At 42.2% G+C, this 23,277-nt stretch overlaps 1 protein-coding gene across 4 annotated transcripts in view; it reads right to left on the bottom strand.

The window, feature by feature from the left end:
- Positions 1–1,531: 1,531 nt before the first annotated feature.
- Positions 1,532–23,277, bottom strand: part of LOC311242748 (ecto-NOX disulfide-thiol exchanger 2-like) — a 385,400-nt gene continuing 363,654 nt past the window's right edge. For all 4 annotated transcript variants that reach the window (XM_084331769.1, XM_084331767.1, XM_084331770.1 and 1 more), the window contains 3 exons: positions 23,071–23,176; positions 19,664–19,749; positions 1,532–2,378 (listed from right to left, as the gene is read on the bottom strand). In XM_084331769.1, the coding sequence (XP_084187895.1) occupies positions 2,247–2,378; positions 19,664–19,749; positions 23,071–23,176 (324 nt within the window). In that variant the 3' untranslated portion in view covers positions 1,532–2,246. The remainder of the gene's footprint in view (positions 2,379–19,663; positions 19,750–23,070; positions 23,177–23,277) is intronic.

The following is a 23,277-nucleotide window of genomic DNA, read 5'->3' on the forward strand; positions in this document are numbered from 1 at the left end:
ATAACAACACAACAACACAACATCGGGCTGATATTCAAGACAGCCGGCTCTGGGGTTACTATACACCCACACAACCCCTGCTCCCTTCCAGACCACTCTAAATAAATAATGATGAATATATACTGTACGTACCTGAGGGAAATCATTCACATTACAGATGATTAATTCAGGTAGGGGACTGGTGCTCAGACAAGCGTGGACATGTTTCATACACAGGGCCTTAGGAGATGGAGGAGGCTGATGAGAGCAAATCATGTGTAATAAAACCTTTGGTTTCCCAGAGCAACAGGGGAAGAGAATACCGGGCAAATATCCACACAACAGAGGGGCATTAGGAACCGGCTGGCTGGGCTGTTGGGAGGAACCGGTGGTCCTGGCTGCCTCAGAGGGCTCTCTATCTGGGGAGAGTGGAAGAGACGCCCTATCGGAAGAGACGACGCCCTATCGGGGGCAAACAATACACACAAACGAATGCATGTTGATGACCACAAGCGCCATAGGACACACAACCCGCTTCTCTGATTATGCATCAGAGGAAGGAACACGCCAACAATTGGGGAAATTAGCTTACCGTCTTCTCCAGAGAGCGACAGGAAGATAGATACCAGTTTCCTCTCTGTGCGTTCAGTAGAAAGCTATCTGGCTGAACGTTAGCCTAGCTTAGCACAATGAATGGAAGCGGACATGGCCGGTTAGCCTAGGCATTGTCCAACTAACACCTCTCCTCTCCCGAAGGCTAACCGATCATGTCCGCTTCCATTCGTTGTGCTAAACTAGGCTAACATGTAGCCAGATAGCTGTCTACTGAATGCACAGAGAGGAAACTGGTATCGATCTTCTTGTCTCTCTCTGGAGAAGACGGTAAGCTAATTTCCCAAAATGTTGGCGTGTTCCTTTAAGACGACCCCCCCCCCCCCGCCCCCATGACCCCTGCATTTCCTCAAGGGGATTAATAAAGGAACATCTTCAGGTGTGTTCCCCGGGAAGGGTGATGCGGCTGTGCAGAGTGTGCCTTTAACCAGGCAGAGGGCCAGGTCTAATGGGCTTTTATGGGGCAGAATTGGCCTTAGGTAAGCTCTTAAAAGCAGCCCTGGCGAGAGCCAAGATGACCAACAGTAAGCTTCAGGGGAGCTGGCATTCAGGCACAAATGAGCACTGACTTAGAAGTGGAGCACTTGTCCATTTCTGCCTTTGTCCGTCAGGTTGTGTGCGTGTGACTGACTATGTGTGTGTGTCTGTGTGTACTTCTCAGGTTTGATGATAGGGCTCGGCAGAGTGAGGGCTGTTTACATAGCTGAGGGCTGTTTACATAGCAAAGCACACACGCACTGGATTTGCAGTTCTCTCACATTCACGCTCGGACGCACAGAACATACTTGACGTCACATACATACAATGCAACCTCCCCAAGCTCCTACAGAAAAAAAGCAATTTTCTCTTATATGAACTGGATTTTCTTTTTTTTTAATAATCAAAAATATTCATCCATTCAGCATTTACAGAATATTAAAAGAAACGATTCTATGCAAATGTGAACAGCCTTTACAAGAAAGAAAAATCAAGAAATATATCCATTTTGATTTACTTTACAAAGCAAGAACAGTAAAAAGACGAGAGGAAAGAGGAGGGGCCAGAGGGTTTGGAGGCGTGTAGACCCTGTAGTCCTGTAGACCCTCACATGACAGCACACTGAGCCAATAGCCTTCTCTCAGGCTCAAATACCGCCCACAAAACAACAGTCCACGTGGAATCGGAGCTCCTCTCCAAGTCTCAGAGGGCTCCTCCATCTAACGGTATACTTTTGCAGAGACATGAACAGAAAGGGTTCATGTTTTTTTTGAAGTTCTCTTGTCACTGCGGCAATGTGTCAAGTACCTCTCTCTGTAACCATGGAGACAGTGGAGACTTGCCTCAGCCACTGACAGAAGGTCCCTGTAACGTCTCTCCCTGATCTGACATCTACGCTGCCGTTTCTTCTGTGTTTCGCATGTTATTTCAGCATAGTCCACTGTCTCTCCAATACATCTTCATCTTGTCCCTGTATTGTCCTGTAGAGTCTGTAGTCTCTTCCATTGGCCCATCAGTGTCCTGTACAGTCTGTAGTATTTTCCATTGGTCCAGCAGAGTCTGTAGTCTTTTCCATTGGCCAAGCAGTGTCCTGTATGTCTGTAGTCTCTACCATTGACCCATCAGTGTCCTGTAAAGTCTGTAGTCTTTTCCATTGGCCCAGCAGTGTCCTCTAGAGTCTATGATGACTTGATGCCCTGGAAGCCACAGAAGTTCCAGCGTTTCTCCAGACTGGCTCCAACCCCCGTCAGCTCCTGTTTGAAGGTGCAGGGCAGCCGAGATAGCAGGGCCTCCACCTCGCCAGTGTTGATCTGGATATACACACACAAACAAACGCAGTGGGCGGTGGTTAAACACATAACACAGAATACTGTATACACAGAGATTAACACAGATTCATGCTCACAGCTCTCGTGCAACCTGATGATCATTAGCAAACTGACTCTAAACCTCAGTCTAGACCATAGGACAAGATAGAAGCCTCTTTTAAAACAGAGATCCTGCAATATTATAGAAGACCCCTCATTATGCCGGCTTTGCTTATCTTTTTTTTTGTCTTATCGACACTGTTACTATTTAAGTAATTATTTTTTTTTTAAACAAACATATAAACAAACATGACAACACACGATAAGATATACAAGCATTAATTACAGTGCATATCCAATGAAATTACCATTTAGTCAAATGTCTTATACAGGATATACCCCTAATATCTGTTATCTAAAAACCTACACACATGCTCTAGCTCGTACCCCCCCCCCTCCCGGACCCCCCATTGGATAATCCAACCATTATAACTTGTTCCTAACCAGACACTACCATTATATGCTAGCTTTTATTCTCTCCACCACTTCTAACCACATAGTCATTTTGGATTCATTGAGACCCAAAATTCTTGCTGTAGATTTTTATTTATTTTTTTACACCTTTACACTTTACACACAACCAAACAAAGCTGGCGTAATTCCGCCCCCCCGGGTATGATTTTCGATAGCATGCCAACATTCCAGAAACGTCCGATTGCAAACGTTCTAATACTGAGCCATCACAGATGACTCACTGGCCGATCCTTGTTCCATGTAGCAAGTTTTGATCCAGTTTAGCGCAGGTAGCATGTTTATTGTCAATGTAAAGAGGAAAGAAAGACAGCAGTGGCATGCACAGATAGGGCCGAAGGGGTGGGCGGCTACCAGGCCATGTGAGCGGATCGGAGCGTGAGCGGCGCGGGGCGCGGAGCGGGCGGTTTTGACGTGAGCGAGGAGTGGGTTTTAAAATGGGTCGGCGCGACGTCCGGAGCGAGAGTTCTCCTCCGCTCCAATCCACTCCAGGTCGCTCACAGTGGTTTAACACTGTTGATGTAATATACATGCAGTACAATGCCAAAGCAACAGATGGCGATGTACAAACATGAAGGCCATTTTCAACCAATGAGAAGGGTGAACCTGTGATATCCGGTTCAGGCTTTGTCACTGTAGAGACGCCCACACTCACTCCTGTTAGAAAATGTATCGACGCCATTGTTGTTGACGTTAGCTTACATTTTTCTCCACCACTTATAGTACTAAGGCCCTTGCTGTTCGCAATATAATTAAAAAGAATTGGAGCCTGATCCAATGTGATGAGGCCCTGTCTAACATATTCCCTGACCCGCCCCTCTGTACATTTAGGAGCGCCCCCAATCTCGGAGATAAATTAGTACGAAGCCATCTACCGGCAGATGTTAAATCTACATGGTTACCAAAGCCTCCTATAGGAACGTATAGATGTGGTCACTGTAAACAATGCAATGTGGTGGTAAGATCAAAAGGATTTACCCACCCAGTTACAAAACAGACATATACTTTAACAGCTTCATTAATTGTCAAACGACACATGTTATTTATATACTGTCCTGTTCCAAATGTGACTCTTTTTATGTTGGCCGTACGAAACGCCGCCTACTTGATCGACTGGCAGATCATAAATATGCTATCAAAACTAACAACATGGATTATGCAATGGCTAAACATATTCATGATGTTCATCAAAGTACCTCTGTTCTATTTACAGCTATCGGCATTGGCAGTGTTCCACTCACGTCTAGGGGAGGAAATAGACAAAGAATTGTAAACCAGAAAGAAAGTCGCTGGATCGATAGACTGCAGGCCACCTCACTCCCAGGTTTAAATGATTCTATAGACATGGTATAATTTTTATAGGCCAGTAGAACACTTTATTTATTGTATTTATACATTGTTATTTATTGTATTTTGATAGACTACAGGCCACCTCTTTGCAGGTTTAAATGACTCTATGGACATGTTGTCACTTCTATAGGCCAAGTACGTTACATTATATAGTAGTATTTTTTGTCTTGCATTACTCAATGCTCTTACATTGTTGTTTTTGATATTTTTTGATATTATTATTGATCTATTCTATGTTTGATTTGACTCATTTCCTTATGTTGTTACAATATTTTGAGTGTGTGTGTATATATACTTATATAATATACACATTTTTTTTATTACTATTTAGTATTATTGTATATTCCTTCAACGTAGACATAGCTTATAAGTGGATTGTCTTCTAACTATGTCAAGTTGAGAATGTGCTGTGCCTTCATCCATTTGGCACCAGCTGTCCCCCATTATAATTAGTCTCTCCCAGAGTTCTGTTTTTTCCTTTTTTCTTTATTTAGTTACAGTTTTGTTTTGTCACAGTTACAACACCCTGAAGAAGGCCATGTGTAGGCCGAAACATGTCGGTATTTTAAAACATTCTAAATAATGTAAGCCAAATAATAAAGGCATTTTAAAATTGTAGAGCTGCCTTGGATCTCAACTTTTCTTCTATAACGAATCCTACGCCGGATTTAATCCAAAGAGCACCTACCGAAACAAAACAAGAACGCTGAAGCCCTCTCCATATCCTCTTTTTTAATCAAAGATAGCAATTTGTTTGCAGTGTGGAAGTCAAGTCACACTAACCTACTGTAGTTAATTACGGAGCCTCGGAGCCATACAGAGAGGAAATATATATCGAGGCCACGTTTTAATACACTGAGCGCTCAAAATACTAATGTGAACGCACAAATTAAATAATGAAATAGTTTTGGCAGTGCACAAGGCCAAGTCATTTATTCCAGCTGCCACCTGCTTTAGGCACTTGTCCTTGGTTATAGATATATATGGATAGAGACTCTTTAATTAACCTTTACCTTATCTTGGGGATGGGTTATCAAAATATGTTGACAACACTGGCTTGCGTTGTTAGTAAAAGGCAATTAATGAGACTATAGAGAGCTTTGGTGAACATTGGTGTTTTTAGAGGGCCAGATGTGATGTGCGTTACTATGGTTCTATTTTGACATTACTCAAAACGATATTGAACAACAAATGTACTGTATCAAATTTGGTCACTATGATAAATTGATAAATACTGGTTAGTTTACTAGATTAGGATATCAATCACCATGTGTTCACTATAGTAGAGCCTTATTAACAGCTAATTGGCTTCATGGGGTTACCGTATACTGTATCGTGGTACATTATTTAAAAACAGGCGTAATTATGGAAGGCATGTTTTGCGCACCCATATATTCTTACTGATGACACAGCTGTGGTGGGACTGATCTCTGCAAGCGACGAGAGGGCCTACCTGGGAGAGGTGGAGAACCTGGCGCTGTGGTTCCAGGAGAAGAGCCTCTCCCTGAACGTCAGCAAAACCAAATAATTGATTGTGGATTTTAGGATGTCTGGGGCAAGGAACTACAGCCCCCACAGCATCTATGGGGCACCAGTCGAGAAGAGTACCTCGTGTCCACATTATCCGAGACCACACACAGTGTAGTGAAGAAGGCACGGCAGCGCCTCTACTTCCTTAGGCATCTAAAGTCTTCAAAGTGAGTCAGAATATCTTAAAATAACTTCTACTCATGCACAATAGAGAACATTATGACTGGTAACATCACCTCCTGGTTTGGGAATAGCACTGCACACGACCACAGCAGACGTCAGAGAGTGGCTTGATCAGCCAAACGCACAATTGGAGGTGGGCTTCCCACTCTCCAGGACATTTTTACACCAGGCGTTGCAGGGCCAAGGCTAAGAGAATAATCAAAGACTCTAGCCACCCGAACAACTGCCTCTTTGCACTGCTGCGGTCAGGCAAGCACTACCGTACCGAGTCTCATGGCCAGTACAGAAATATTCAAAAAGGAGCTTCTATCCCCAGGCCATCAGGATGCTCAATAACTCGATGCAACACTAATCCATCCGATCTACATTGATTGCACACACATCCATGTGCACACACTCACTTTAAACATTCACCTTTAAGATTAACTTTAGACACTACACCATATTTAATCTATTTATTACTAAAATATTTGCACTACATCTCTACCTCGTTTTTGCATTTTGTACTAGTTTTGTATATTGTATATTTTGCATAGTGTTTGGTCTTTATTCTTTTGACTATTTCTACTGTATGAAGCACAATCTTAGGGGGCTCATACAGAACCAAACATTTCACTGTAATGTATATACACATACAGTATATGTGACAAATAAAACAAAACTTGAACTTACACACTGGATGCAGTGAGCTGCCAAATTCACCAACTGTACACGCTGACAATTAACTCATTGGACACCACTCACGAATAAAGTCGGGTTAACTCGCCAACACTTAACACTTTCCGTGCCAGCCGTGCCAGTCCTATATACCCCGTTGAGTGCCAACGCTCTATTCAATGACAGAGCGCTCACATTTGTGAACGCATAAACTATATCTTAAATTATGGGCTATGTGTCTAATACGACCGTCGCTTATCAATGACTTGTTTGCAGTCAACATTGTCGAAACGGATTGTTTTTTTAATCGGTTCATTTCCGTTTTATACCATTTCGAAAAACGGTTGTTTTTTTAAACGTTCAAAAAAAAAAGATTCTGCAGAAATCGCGCTTTACTGTAATACACAAAACACGTTGTCATTTTTCGGCCTATTTATGAATCGTTTTAAAATAAACGCTAGATTATCGATAGTATACGTGTACTTATGCACCAGCGTTTCCGTTAGCCGGTAATTACCGGTATTTGACCGGCAAAATCTGTTGAAGTCCGACATATTTAATCTCTCCGGTCATAGTGTCCGGTGAAAATAGTTCCCTCTGGGCACAGTTTGATTATTTGAATTGTATTTGGATGGGCTGGAGTTGGGTGGCCTATGCGATGAACGAAACAATCATTGCGTTTGTTGTCGTTGCTTCGCTCAGCGAGAGCTTGCTGCTGGATTTGCGGAAGGCATGCAGCTGCAGACCCACAGAACCCACCAGCTTTGCTGGCACAGTGCGGTCCCCAGACCTGGAAAGCTGCTCTGCGGGTCTGCAGCTGGATGCTTCTTGCAAACTAACTGCGGCCGGCTCGCGCTGATAACAGCTTTCATTGTTGGACCGGCTGCTTGGTGGAGCAACGATGAAACGAATGTAATGAATCGTTCGTCGCATGGGCTATTTAATTTTGGCCTGTTTTGGTACGGTTCGGGTGGTCAAGTTGTGCTTGGAGGGAGTTGTTTTCACCGGACATTATGACCAGCACCAAGTCGTTGGGAGGTGGAGATATACATCACGCAAACCCACGATAATGTTGCCGTCTCTCTCTGCAACATTTCTCAGTTCTTCGCTTGATATAATTAATACAAATGTCCAATATAACGGAATTCGTTAGCTCATAAAAATGTGATTATAACAGACTGCTGTTTAGTGTCGGACCGACTGCCCACATACGCGGTCTATTTTATTTCAAGTCAGCAGCAGCACGGAGTATCGAGGGACTTATTTTATTTGGAATATATTAATGACTATACGCAAAAGTAGCCTCGTTTTAAGTAATAATATTATAAATCTACATGCCTTGAGGATGACATTCTTTATATAGCCTATATCAATTGTTTTAAAGCTCAATAAACTATGACCGGAATTAATCTCATTTGTCCGGTAGATTGAAATCTTGCAGGTCACGGAGACCGGCAACAATTTTTTCTAACGGAAACCCTGTTATGCACGCTATAGAAGCGGGCTGAAAAATCAATTATCTTATTTCCTGATCAGCTACACACACTCACAGCCACACACACACACATATGGGACACGTTGATATATAGGTGAAAACAGCTCGGATTATCCAAATACTGGTAAAATAGATTCCTTACCTCAGATCAGATGTTCTCCAAAAAGATTATTCCAATTCCTGATCGCCATTCCACATATCGATCGCGTTTATTGATCCAACGCTGGGTGGTCGAAAGACATATTCCACGCTGTTCTGATGGTGGGCGATGACTGCAATAGGCTCGGATTACATGCCTGACAAGTAAAATGTGGAATCCGGACAATTTTTTCCCCATGCGTTTCATTCAGTCCAATGGGGTGCAGTACCATCCGGAGACGATAGGGGGCGGTATTTTCCCTGTTCGAGCTCAGACAGATCCCCACTGGTAACGTGAGGCTATATTGATGAAAAATGAATGGAAATCGATAATAAAAAAAATAACGATTAAAAAGGAGATTTCTCGTCGGCTGGCACTCAACGGTTGGCATGAACTAACGAGAAATCTCGTTGCTGGCACTCAAAGTGTTACGCGCCAAACCCGGTTATGAATTGGGAATGAGTCCGAGATGGCAAACGTCCAATACCGCCGCCTGCCGCCTTGCGGCCGGTATTGCACATCCTTTGAAACTCTCTGTCTTGGGCTGTGCATCGATCTAAAGTGTCCGGCCGGAGTTTTCCTTGTCGGGCAGGACAAGCGTTTATAACGCATGGATTGAGGAGAATCAAGCACTCCCGGTTCATGGTCTTTGGTGGATTATGTTGGCAATACGATCTACATCAATACAAAGGTGCTGGCGATCTCAAAGCTCACATGGACACAGAAAAACATTACAAATAAAGCTGTGCAAGGCGAGAGTTTGATGGCAAAGTTGACCGAATTGATTGAAGAATACAGCTATACATACGTAGAAAGAAAATAATTTAAAACTATTTTGATGCCTCAAAATGATGTTTTGGTTTGATAAGATGCTTGTTATGATACAATCATTCTAAGGATTTTTGTTTTGTACACTAATTGCAAGTTATGCAAATGTAACAAATTCGAAACTGCATAGGTCACTTTTAAATTAGTATCTTTGTGAGGTTACTGTTTTATAATTTACATTACATTGAAAAGATACAAAGATATATTTTTTAAAGCTGGATTTTCTAATACAGAAGAGGTATTATTTAGAACATTACTTCATATTTTTCTTGTTATTTATTTTGTCCAGTTGACTTGAAAATATATATTATTTTGTCATAGGTTGATTTAGTTATTTCCTTGAGATTTGTCAGATAGATTACTTTAGGCATAATACAGCATGTTGAGTAACTTTGGTTATAGAGAGATATTATTTTGTTATAAAATAATATAAACAATAATTGTATATCCATACAGAGGAGGCATACTTTAAATATATTAAAATGATAAGACATCTTTGAGTAAACTTCGAGTATCATTAAGTATCTTGAGGCTGAAGGCAGAGTGTCCTCTTTAAAAATAAATCACAATATGGTCACCCTTAGTCGCATGATAATTCACTTAATAAAAGAATGACGAGTCAGCCTCCTAAAAAGACAAAAGTTAGTGACACGACTCACACCGCCGCCAAACCAGCCAAAGTAAGGACTTTGCTCTGTATCATCAATCAATGGTCAAATAAATATTTGATTAAGGAATATAATATGCCCTTTTGTATTATTTCTGTGTATCAGCAAAATGTATAGATTTTTATGTTAGACATTGAGGGAAATTAAGATTCTCAGATTTTTTCCGCTTATCAACTAACCGGTTAATCGGCAGGTGACGTATGTTGCTCAGTAGTTGCTGATGTCTGCTCAGGAGGTTTGAGTGTTTGCTCACACCGAAAATAAATTAGAGGGAACATTGGCTATATGGTATCAATCTTGCGTTGATGCAAGAATTCCTTCACTGCGATCCGAGCGTATGTGGGTAATGTGTGTGTAACGTATTCCGTTGGTGACGATCAAAGCATAAAAAAACTACCCCCCCCCCCCCCTTTCATGCATTCATGATGAAACATAATACTGATCATCTAGATATGATTTGAGAACAGTAGCTAGTCCAGGCAAGAAATTACAACGCTTTGAGTAGAATACACGCTAAAGGCTATTCCTCAGCCTTTTGGAAATTACCCTAGACCGCCCTAAAACTATACTCATATTCACAACGGTATAAAACGGGAATGTATGGATGGAAAAATGATCTATTTTTTTGCATCTTGACCGGAAGAAACTCAATGTCAAATGACTATAGTATTATATCCATAACTATAATATATAATATAGTTTTAGCCCTGCAAACACTGCCACGTATTCCCATACTTTAAAGCGTTGGCCTTCTTACCACACAGTACACAGCGCCCTCTGGCGCCGATTGAGTTAAGGATTAAACTATAAAAATCAACCTTAACGTGTCATCGATCTCTTCACAATAATAAAGCCTACATTGAACGCATAGGCTATAAACATGCAACTACGGTATGTTTTAATCCAAGTATACCCATCATGCGTAAAAACACAACTCATTCAACAACACCGTTAGGCATCTTAAATAAAAAAGAGCTATCTGCCGTTTATCTGCTGTTTATCTATATGTTATCAAAACCTTTCTAAGACATTCAGTGACTCTTAGCCATTGTGTATGGGTTTGCTCTGTTACATTCTAAGTTAATCATGTTGCTGAATTAACCATCGACCTTTAGTCTAATATTTGTATTGTTCTTAACTAGCCCTAATAACATTGAGTCAGGGCAGAAGGTTGGTCAGAAAACAGACGGCAAACTGTGCGTGCCTCGTGATTTCATAGGTTATTCCTACAGTGGGTGCACTTGGCAGCTCATTGCCATCAATGCAGTGTGTACATTCACCATTTCCCCGACATCTACTGTATCATTTACATTGCAGTCACAATCCCACTTGCTCCGTATTGAAGCAGGCACTGCATGTCACGCTTCGGGGAGAAAGGCTGGTCTGTTGTGCTGGTTCTCTGTATAAACACTTATCTCGTGCACACAAATGAACCAAAACATGGTAGCAATAGCATTTTGAACTCTCAACGTAATAATAATAATACACTTTATTTGTATAGCACCTTTCATACAAGAATTGCAGCCCAAAGTGCTTCACAGCAGTGATGTACACACAAAATAGACATAGGCATAGAATTAGCATACAAATGGCATAATTATAGACTGGCATAAAATGAGCAGAGAACATTTGTAATAGATTTCTATGTAGTAAAACCTGGCCACGATATTAGTAGTTAATAAACGGCGGAGACAAGTCAGGAAGTGAGGTGTGGCACAGCAGTAGTAAGAAAACACCACCTCTTAAAACCACAAATAAATTCATTAAACAACCATTGTAAAAACTCATAACAATAGAGATGCAGTGGAGAAATCAAATCAAATCAAATCAAATCAAATTTATTTATAGGGCCCGACAACACACGTTAATGTCCCCATGGGCAGGGGGTTGGTCATGTCAAATCCACTGTGGAGAGCAGGTGGTGGCTGATATGACATCACTACAAAACACCTTGACTATATCGTCTTCCTCCATAGCGGCAAAGATCTCAGATCAAATGGATCTTGACAAAATGATAAGACGCTTTTGTTTGGACAATGAAAGGAGAATGCAGTATACAGCAGCCTTGGAGCGCTACGCTGCTGTCCGTGGTGCTGAAATCCAAGAAACACTGCTTTTATCTCCACTCCTTCATACACTGTAGGTTTATTTGAACTCCCCCTTTGTGCTTAAAAATACAATCAAATAGGACGGTTTATATAACAACCTGCATCTCCAAAATGACGGGATGCACCTAACCGTAGAAGGTATTTAGGTGTATAAGGTGGAGTTCTAATGACAGGAGGGAAATGCATACATTTCATGTACACCCTGCCCTTGGATATGTCTGTAGGCTAATCACAGGTAGGCTCCATCTAAAAACAGTCATTATCTCCACCAGGGGGGGATTATGGGATTGTTGCATCTGTCAGTATGTGAGTGTGTGTGCAGCATATCTTGCCAATTAAAAGGCAGAGGTGGCATACAGGCTGACAGCAGACCAGGGACACGACTCCTTGAATATATGTAAAATCGGTCAACGACAAGTATTTTACTTGAATTAATTTCAATCATTGTCCATTCAAATATATTCAGTATAAGGTTAGATGTTACAGTATAAGGTTAGAGGTTACAGTGTAAGGTTAGAGGTTACAGTATAAGGTTACACCTTTTCATCACAAGCCTCAGGAAATCAGCTCCTAGCCTCACTACCTCGTGCTTGGAACCTGTTGCTAACATGCTTCCTATCACCCATCCTATGCTTCCTATCACCCTTCCTAACATCCTTCCTATGGTTCCTAACATGCCTAACTGAATGTTGACACATCTGCAGAACGCTAGCAACCACATTTCCATGATACTGTCCTTCAACCAATTTGAGCTACATTGTAGCTGATTGCTACATGTAGCTGACGTGGCAACAGTGGTGCAATGATAAGCTGGATGTAGCAATGCTCGTGCAAGATGTCCCTGACAATTGCTGCTGTCTGCGCCAAGACTGCACCAGGAGGCTCAAACTGCACAGCAGGGCTCTGGTATAGAGCAGGCCCATACAGTATGTCAATCCTGCAAGGCCACTGACTAGATGTGTGTGTGTGTGTGTGTGTTTCTTCTTTGTCTGTGAGTGTGTGGTATATAAATGTGTGAATCTGTGAGGCTGTTTCCACCTGCTATTAAGATCTGATCTGGGTGATCCGATCACAAGTGGCCAGCTCTAAGCACCCAAGACACATTGAGGACACATTGAGAACTGATTGCTCAGACCACATTCTGTTAGCAGTGTGTACGGCATGCAAACGTGTCCTGGGCCACATTGAAGGACCACCCAGTCAAGTGTGCATCACATCCTCTGGTGTCTTGTAGGGCTGACCCCGATTAGTCGACTAATCGATCGAAAGGAGCCGTAGTCGACTGCCAACCTCTTAGTCGAATGCAAACAAATTTAATTTTTAAATTTTTTCAATTATTTCTAAAAGCAAAGAGGCCTAGAAGCGTGGCCAACACTAATGGCGCACATACCAGAGAGGCTAACTGCATAAGAAAACGGGCACAGAGGCACTGAAAGAGGATTTCACCCATCTAATGAACGCTCTAGACTAGACAAATATCAAGATGTATCCATCAGTGGATCAATTGCATGCTTTCACAGAGGACAAGAAGCCTTCAGTCGAGTCCTTCATACATTAAGCACCCCCCACAGTTCAAATGGAATAAAAATTATTCATTTTTTTCATAGTCGAGTAGACTATTGGCCAATCAAAGTCGACTATACAAATCCTTAGTCGGGGACAGCCCTAGTGTCTTGTGAACCTTGTTCTGTATAAATCTATGAAGACAGAGATGGTGAAAGTATCTGCTCTCCCTTTCTTCCTCCCTTTTCTCATCTCCAGTTGGTTCTCAAATCGCGCAACCTGGCTTCACCCGCGACTTTGTCCGAATCTTTCTAAATGCCCATATATGGGCTATATTAGGGCTGCCACATGTTGAATGAATCCCAAGTAAAATAGAGTTTTTATGTTATCAGAATTCTCTATTATAATGTGGGCTCACCGTGCGGCAGCCCCATCCCTTTTCATGATCGCAACACGCATCCACAAAACAATTATTAGTCTAATTAAAACCGTTTCAGTGCACGGGCTCCCCACTGTTGATAAAATCCCAGAGTGATTTTCTTCTTTAGGTACATTCATTCATATGGAACATGACTCTGGGCTAATCTCCCGTTTGTTAGATTTGTTCATTTTGCTGCTCCTTTTCACTTTAGTTGAGAGTCTACATTTATTTTACTGCCTTTTTAAACTAGCAACTGAGGAGTAGTCATGCCTGATTCTATTCAGAAATGACAGCAGAATCGGAGAGACGTGATAGACATAATGTATTTGTTTATCTACAGTATAAGACCCTTATTGAAAAACTGCCATCACATCTATGCTAGACTGGTCCTCTGGACCAGACCACACATGGTCTAATGACACATGGTCGCTGCAGGTCCCTCAGGCTTGGAAGATCTGACTTTAGTTTCTTTGCTCCGACCACTTGGAACTCTCTACATGATACCTTAATGAGCAAGAGCTTGGTAACCCTTTGATATATTAAATATCAAATAATTAAATATTACACCATTCTGTTTCTGTTTGTACTCGTTTTGATAGATTTGTCATATCTTTTATAAACAGTTTTTATATACTTGTTTTAATTGATTGTTCTCTTTACTTTATAACTTTATTATTCTGTGTCTTTTTGTTTGCATCATTGTAAATGATGCAATGATTTTTCGAGGTAAAATATGAAGAAGCACCAAGCTCAAGTTTCAAGTTCAAGTTGCTTTATTAGTTGTACAGAAGTACAGAATACTTTTATATAAAATGCTTCTTTCTGTTTTGCTCCAGAGATTGTGCTAGGTAAAAATAGATAAGTATCAAAAGTATAGTAAGTATAAAATAGAAGTCAAGTACGTAGACAAAAAGTGTTCAATATATACATATATACAATGTACAATGCAGAGTAGAAAAGTAACTGAGTTACAATACAATATACTATATACTATACAGTACAATGCAGAAATGGGATGAGGTACAATTTACAGTAAGGTGTAATGAGGTATGGGTTGTAGTGCAAATTCTTTGCCAATAAATATGAAGTGTGTTTAGGTGTTCTAATGTGGCTAAAGTGGGTGCAGCATTGAGTTGTTTGTTTAAAGTGAGTGTGTGCGTGTGGATGTGTGTGCTGTGAGTGCATTTGATGGTTGTTACGATTGTTCATTGTTCACTCCTTGTTCATTGAGCAATCATTGCTCATTGAGCATCCTGATGGCCTGGGGATAGAAGCTCCTTCTGAGTCTCTGTGCTTGCCATGAGACTCCGGTATCGCTTGCCTGACCGCAGCAGTTCAAAGAGGCAGTTGTTTGGGTGGCTGGAGTCTTTGATTATTCTCTTCGCCTTGCCCATGCACCGCTTGTTGTAAATGCCTTGGAGAGTGGGAAGCCCCCCTCCAATTGTGCGTTCGGCTGAACGGGCCACTCTCTGTAGTCTGCTACGGTCTTGTGCAGTGCTATTCCCAAACCAGGAGGTGATATTGCCAGTCAGGATGCTCTCTATTGTGCATGAGTAGAAGTTCTTGAGGATCTTCTGGCTCACGTTGAACTTCCTTAAGCGCCTAAGGAAGTAGAGGCGTTGTCGTGCCTTCTTGATAACACTGTCAATGTGTGTGGTCCATGTCAAGTCCTCGGATATGTGGACTCCGAGGTACTTAAAACTGTTCACTCTCTCAACCGGTGCCCCATCGATGCTGAGAGGGCTGTAGTCCCTGACCCCGACCTCCTAAAGTCCACAATCATCTCCTTTGTTTTGCTGACGTTCAGGGAGAGGCAGTTCTCTTGACACCATCCCGCTAGAACCTTAACCTCCTCCAGGTAGGCCCTCTCGTCGTTTGCAGAGATCAGGCCCACCACTACTGTGTCGTCAGCAAATTTGATGATTGTGTTGTTGTTCCGCTATGCCACGCAGTCATGTGTGTACAGGGAGTAGAGGAGGGGACTCAGAACACAGCCCTGGGGGGCCCCTATGTTGAGAGTGATGGATGAGGAGGTGCAGTTGCCTGCTCTCACCACCTGGGGTCTGCCCTGTCAGGAAGTCCAAGACCCATCTGGCAGACGTCATAGTTCAAGCCCAGGTCCCTGAGCTTGGCTATGAGTTTGGAGGGGACTATGGTATTGAATGCTGAGCTGTAGTCGATGAATAGCATTCTCACATAGTTCCCCTGCCTCTTGTCCAGGTGTGATGCTGCTGTGTGCAGCACATGGGCTATGGCGTCCTCCGTGGACCTGTTGGGGCGGTATGCAAATTGCAGGGGTCCAGGTTGATGGGGAGGGAGGAGCAGATGTAGCCCTTCACTAGCTTCTCAAAGCACTTCATGGCTATGGAGGTGAGAGCTACAGGGCGGTAGTCGTTGAGGCAAGCAGGCTTGGATTTTTTGGGTACAGGGATAATGGTGGACTTCTTCAGACAGGTGGGGATGACAGCCTGTTCTAAGGACAGGTTAAATATGTCAGTGAATACCGGGGCCAGTTGGTCGGCACAGACTTTTAGGACGCGGCCGGGGATGTCGTCCGGTCGTGCTGCCTTCCTGATATTCACTTTCTTAAAGGTCCTCCTCACCTCATGTTCTGTTATCCTGAACACTGAATCTCCATCAGCAGCGCCCCCCCCCCCTCTATTGCAGTGGTTTGTAGGCTGGTGTTGTTATTCCCAGCCTCAAACCTTGCATAGAAGGTATTGAGATCATTTGCTAAGGAGATGTCACTGTTCAGTTTGAGGGAGGTGCCTTTGTAATCTGTCATCGTTCTGAGGCCCTGCCACATAGCTCTAGAGTCAGCCTGTTCATATTGAAGTTCAATTTTATCCCTGTAGCGCCTTTTTGCTTCTATTACTGCCCTCCTAACGTTGTATCTCGCCACCTTGTGGTCATTCATGTTGCCTGCCACAAGCCCGGCGTTGTAGGCTGAGGTGCGCGCTTTCAGAACCTCACGGACAGATTTATCTACCCAAGGCTTTTGGTTTGGGTAAACTCTAATTGTGGTAGAGGGGATTGTTTCTTCCACCAAAGTACAAACAAAGTCCAGCACTGTCTCCGTGTAGTCATTGATGTTATCTGTGTTGTCGCGGAACACACTCCAGTCTGTACATTCAAGTGCAGCCTGGAGTGTCTCCTCTGACTCCACAGTCCATCGCTGCACATCTCGTGATACTACCGGGGCACGCTTGAGACTTTGTTTATATTTTGGTGAAAGAAAGATGGCGTCATGATCAGATTTGCCGAAGCCACTGGCAGCCTGAGACTTGTATCCACACTTAAATTGCGAGTAACAATGGTCTAAAATATTCCCGCCTCTGGTAGTACAAGTCACATGCTGGTAGAAGTTTGGCAATACTCTTCTCAGATTGGCTCTATTGAAATCACCCACAACCACAATAGCAGCATCAACGTTAGCTGCTTGAAGTTTATTTACCTTGTCGTGGAGCTTGGAGAGCGCGTCGCCTGTGTTTGCTTGTGGTGGAATGTACACTCCAATCAAGATGACCGACGCTCTCTCGGGAGAAAGAAAGGCCGGCACTTGATGGATATATACTCCAGGTTGGGGGAGCAGTGGTTTGAAAGTTCCTTCACGTTGCCTGGATCACTCCAAATTGTTGTTCAACATGAAGGCTATTCCACCTCCCCACTGTTTACCGGATTCTTCTGTTCGATCTTTGCGGTGGATGAAGAAGTGATCAGCCGGTTGGATAGCGTGGTCTGGGACGTCCGGTGTCAGCCACGTCTCGGTGAAGCAGAGAACATTACAGTCCCTAATGTCTCTTTGGAATTGAATCCTTGCTCTGATGTCGTCCAGTTTATTATCTATTGATTGTACATTGGCCAGCAATATGCTGGGCAGTGGTGTTCTGTGTCACCTGGATCGCAGTCTGTTTCTAACGCCGGCTCTTCTTCCTCGCCGGCGTCGCCGCCTGCGTTCTTTGTTGTTGTTGCCTGGGCCGCAGCTCAGGATCTCAGCTGGCCATTGTTTTTTTTTTTATCCACTTTTTCTCCCATTTTCTATATTTTCTCCCATCCCAATTTCATATCATCCAATTCAACCCTCCCCTGTCACGGACGCTGTTTCTTGCCTCCCACAAGCCGGCTGCAATGTGGACTAAGTCATACATAGCACAAGTCCCCTCCGGTACTTGAGGTAACAGCAGTCGCATCTTTTCACCTGCGCAGCTCGATCTCTCAGTGGCGAGGAGTAACGCGTGGGAGGCTCACTTCCTGATTCTACTGCGCAGGCGCACCAACCGACCTGTAGGAGTCATTGTCCACAACGCCCGATCCCCACCCATCAGTTTCCCACCCCCTAATACGGCCAATGTGTATTAGTACGGACGACCAGCTAAACTGAAAGGAAATGTGGAGCGCTGGGCTCGAACTGACGAGCCCAGCGTCTCCAGCATTTCGTGGCGAGCTCCTTGCCCACTACGCCACGTAGCCGCCCTCAGCTGGCCATTGTTGTTGTTCAGCAAGCCAATCCAGAGAGCAATCCAGATGGTACGTTTTTCTTAATCCAATGTCGATGAGTGACTGCCGGTCATACACATTAAATGCACCAACAGCTGGTACAAACAGAACTCTTAAAACTATAAATATTAACAAAAGCAAGCACAGTCTCGTCGGAGCGAACAGATAGGCAGCCGGACGTAGCAGCGCCATTTTACTTAATTATACTCCATAGACTATAATTATTCAGGTGATGCTACACCAGCTACAGTACATTCACCTGTAAAGCAACAATGCAACTTGTGTTCTTCCTTGTGAGAATGACTTGATTATGCTGCTAGATTACACTATACATAGAAAGGAATTAAAACTCCAGCCACGTTTCCTCTGTGTGCTGCCCTGGTTCAACGCTCCTGAAAGTTATCCAATATCCTATCCAAATTGTTCCTCGGCAGGCAGTTATTTTAATTGCAGTATATAGCCTACAGTATACTGTATGTTGAAAGAGAGAGAGTCAAGACGAGCTGTGTCTAACATTATAAAGAAAACCATAACTGGCCAGCAGGTTATTTAGTGCGATGCCCCTCCATTCTCACTGTCGCGAAGCATTTGAAAAGCTGTGTAGTCTCTCTGAACTTAAGGGATTTCACAGTAACGTTACAGCAACAACAGTAAATTGTAATGGAAACAAAGTATATACTCTATTATGTGATATAATGTGCATGCATCTTTAGTAATGTAGGAGTAGGCCTAAGTGTTTATTTGCAAATTGAGCAAAGAAGCAAGATCTGACCACAAGTGGTCATTCAATATGTGAAGACCAGACATATGTAGAGCTGTCCACTTGTGATCGGATCACCCAGAACAGATATTAATGCCAGGTGGAAACAGCCAGTGTGTAGGTGTGGAATACAGTACATACATACATACATACATTCATCCAAATGGAATATGACTTAGCTCCATTTTACAAAAAAATTCTAAAATGTTCTTATGTACCTTAGTTGCTATTGCATGTACATATGTGTTTTATTACATGTATATATACATAAATACCAACTATTCGCCTGTTTTATTCTCCACCCATCGATCATCCATAGCAACACTATTATTATCACAGACAAGTTGGGGGATCCCCTTTGAACAGGTTTCTCTCCTCCACATTGCCTGTTGTGCTTTTTCCCCTATTGCTAGGTTTTTAGTGAGTTTTTCCTCATCTTCATTGGGACATGTCTGGGAGTGTCGCATATTTGGATTTTTCTGTTCTTAATTTATTGTTTCTTCTTGACTTGTTCAAAGAAGACTTGTACAGCCCATGGGGGCATCACCTTGCGGCTTCAGGCTTTACAAATACATTTGATTTGATTTGTGAGTGTGTATTTATTTGTGTTAGTGTTACCTTAGTGTCCAGACGCTGTAGGTAGGAACAGATGTACTCGATGCTGGCTCCAAACGGGTGGACATGGAGGAACGTTGAGATGATCCCTGAGAGAGAACACACACAGAGATGTTGAGCAAACTGTCAATCAAAATGACATAATCCTATCACAGAGTGAAAAACCTTTATATAGCTCCAGCGCCCTGAAAGAGTTTTTTTTCTCCACATCTGGCCACAATATTCTCCTCCACGACTGCACAGGTCATTTATAGGCATTCGCTTTGATACCTGGCGAGGCCAAAACTGTCTTGACTTTTGTTAAATAAAACATGTTTTGGGCCATAGAGTTAAGGCTTGGATTCCAATGAGGCCAGCAGCACCTGAGGCAGAATGTGCTGTTAAACATGGAATCAAACTACTATGAATATATATATTTATATATAAAAATAAATACCGGTACACTCCATCTACCTCCTCTCTTCTGACTGAGAGGCTCAGCTCTGATAACTAGCCTTTGATAACTAGTGTTTAATGATGGCTTTGATGTTGCTGTTGCGTTACTAACATTGGTCCTCATTCTCGAACGTGTTCGTAAGTGTAAATATCTTGGTAAAAATGTTGTACCAACAAATTTACAAAAATCCTCCTCCGGATTCCTGAACGTCTGAAACGGTCTCAGTAAGTGGCCAAAATCTTCGCAGCTGGGTACCCAAGAATAATATACGTCACTCATTCTTAAACTGCACGGTGCGTTCTTGTTCACCTGAATTTGCATACAGACACGCCAGCTCCTTATAATGATATGAAATGATAAAAAAAAAAAAAAAAAAAAAAAAAAAATCTAACCCCGACTAACCTTAATGTCATGCACTTGTCCTAATAAACTAACCTACACTGTAACACGCAACACTTTGATGAACATTGTTACTCAGCTGATAGAGTTATACCCTTCTTGCTGTCTTGTCGCACAGAACTTGTAAGTCGCTTTGGATAAAAGCGTCAGCTAAATGACTAAATGTAAATGTAAATGTTATAAAGCGAATGAGGCATGTGCAAAACAGCGAGGGCCGTATGCAAAACAGCGAAAGGGTTGACATTGCATCTGCACCATTGCTGACCCATTCAACAGGTAGCGCGGAAACGATTTGCGAATTATCTCAAAATGAGATTAGATTCAAATGTATTATTATACAGCACAAGTACAATACACCATCCAACCAGAGTGGATAAATAAATAGAGCTTGTCAAGAGCCAATCACGCAGTCGTTCAGTATTGAAATTACTAAATGAGATGTCATGCTAATATGTCACGTTCTACAGTAGGACTTACTACTATAATACCTAATAAAACAAGTAATTAGAATAATAGAAGCCTACTTTGATGGAACGATTAATTTGACACGTATACAGTACATGTGTGTGTGTGCTCGTGCTGTCTCACTAAGACGTTTATCCACAATTTATTTAGTTCTAGCAATAGGAATAAATCAAAAACAATAAATAATATCATAGAGAAGACCATATTATGGCATATTAATACAGTATATTCCACTATATAGTAGCTATATCCGCGGTGATCGGTTTAGTTCTTATTGATTTAGTTTGCAGTGTGTGTGTAATGCTCACGATGCCTCATTGAGTCAGGACTATAAATGCTAAACGTAATTGTTAATGATACAAATATTGTTGTATTTATTATCAGTATAATTATTTAATTCCACGGATGTCTGTAGTATCAGCAATCCCCAATGACTTGTCCAAGACTGTTGAAAACACGGGTCTGTCCGACTTACGACTGCCTTTTCGATTTCGTAAATTGTACATAAACGAATTTACAATACGAAGCCGTTCGCGGATGCTGAATAAGTACGTAAAATCGAGTTACGAAGGAATTCCTTGGTAACTTTTATGTATGTCTGTTCGAAAATGAGTTCAGACCAATTAAACCATCTGCTGTCTATCAGTTGAGTGGAGAGATTATGCTCTTCTTCTGTTTAATAAAAAGCTTTCACAGAAACAAACCCAATCCTGGTTTGGATTTGAGTCTTCCATTCACTCTCCGTGATCCAGGCCAGTTTAATTGATATTGAACTAGAACAATGTAGTCCTGAAGGCAGAAACAGAAGCACAGAGACGGCAGCTGCCTGGACTATGAATGAGGTTGCCTTTTTGGACTCATAGAATGTGTGACAGTAGTGTGAATAATAGTGACTAAAGCTTATAGTTGTGTCCTTTGTAAAGAAAGCCCCAAATTTGGGAGAAGCCATGAGTGGAGGTAAACGTAACCATTTTTAGTAAAAGTTTTAACTATAGCCCCCTGGTGGCCATTAACAAACCAAAAACCATACCTTAACTTAACCTAAACCAGAGCGTGTTTTGTGTGTGATTATTACGTCATGTAAACGTGACAAAATGGTGTGAAAATAGGTGAAAAGGACCATAATTACATTTGAAGTGGCATTTACTTTTGTAGTTTTGTTAAAATGTGTGTTAAATAGCTCTACATTCCGACAGCCATCACTGATGGAGTGTTTGGTCAGTAATATGGGTCCCTTCACTCTGCAGTAAACAGAAAATACATTGTCTGGTATCCCTTCCCACTTATATATCCAATCAGGAGAGAGAACCATAGATATATTTTTACTTATTTCAAGGAATCTTGCCAAGCCACATTTGCTTACTACACTGGCAGATTATTTTACTTGTTTCAAGTATTTCACATATTTGTTTTTTATTCCTTACTTTTACAGAGTGGAGTTCTCTCGCCTGATTGGATAAAGTGAGAAGGGATACCAGAAAATGTATTTTGTGTTTACTGCAGAGCGGAGGGACTGGGAGACCCATGTTACTGACCAAACACTCTGTATCAGTGATGACTGTCGGAATGTTGAGCTATTATTTTATGTAGACCACTTCATTTAACAAAAGAAAAATACCACTTACAGCATCTTTAAGTATTGATACCTTGGAGTGGAGATTATCTTCCACATAATCTAGTGTGTTTGTTTGTTTGTAGGAGAACATGAAAAGAAACTCAGTTACTGTGCATCATGTCATTTAATTTGACTTACTCAAGCATTTTATACTTTACTTATTTGTAAGTAACGCTTACCCCAAAGTTGTTGAAACGGTCCAATATCTCAAAATGTCAATGGGGAGTCTGTTTATTGGCGGCTGACATCTTGATTAGAACGTACAATTGGTTATTTTCACTCCAAGTCGCGTTAGATTCACAGTGGCTGCGCCCAGTAAACAGACTGTCCATGCTTCAGAGTAAGTAAAATAAAATTACATGACATACCGTCACACAGAGATCTAAAGTTCATTTCAGTCTATGTTTATTTGCCCGGCTGTGATATGAAGGGAGCAAAGTGTAGAGGTAACACAGCCCTGGAACCAGCGAGACAATAAGTATTGTGTCTGCGTACCAATCAGCACGGCCTCTCTCTCAGAGTGGACAGGACGGTCAGGACCGGGGGCACTCTTCTCTGGAACACCCTCCTTCTCCTGACTGCAGGACACCACGGTCACCTCCTGCACACGCGCACACACACACACACAAATTATTGGCAGAAACTGGCACGGACACCTCTGACAAAAGTGAGATAAACAACTTTGAATTCAAGCTGATGTGG

This window comes from Notolepis coatsorum (genome assembly GCF_963971535.1).
Source record: "Notolepis coatsorum genome assembly, chromosome: 16".
Classification (NCBI taxonomy): domain Eukaryota; kingdom Metazoa; phylum Chordata; class Actinopteri; order Aulopiformes; family Paralepididae; genus Notolepis; species Notolepis coatsorum.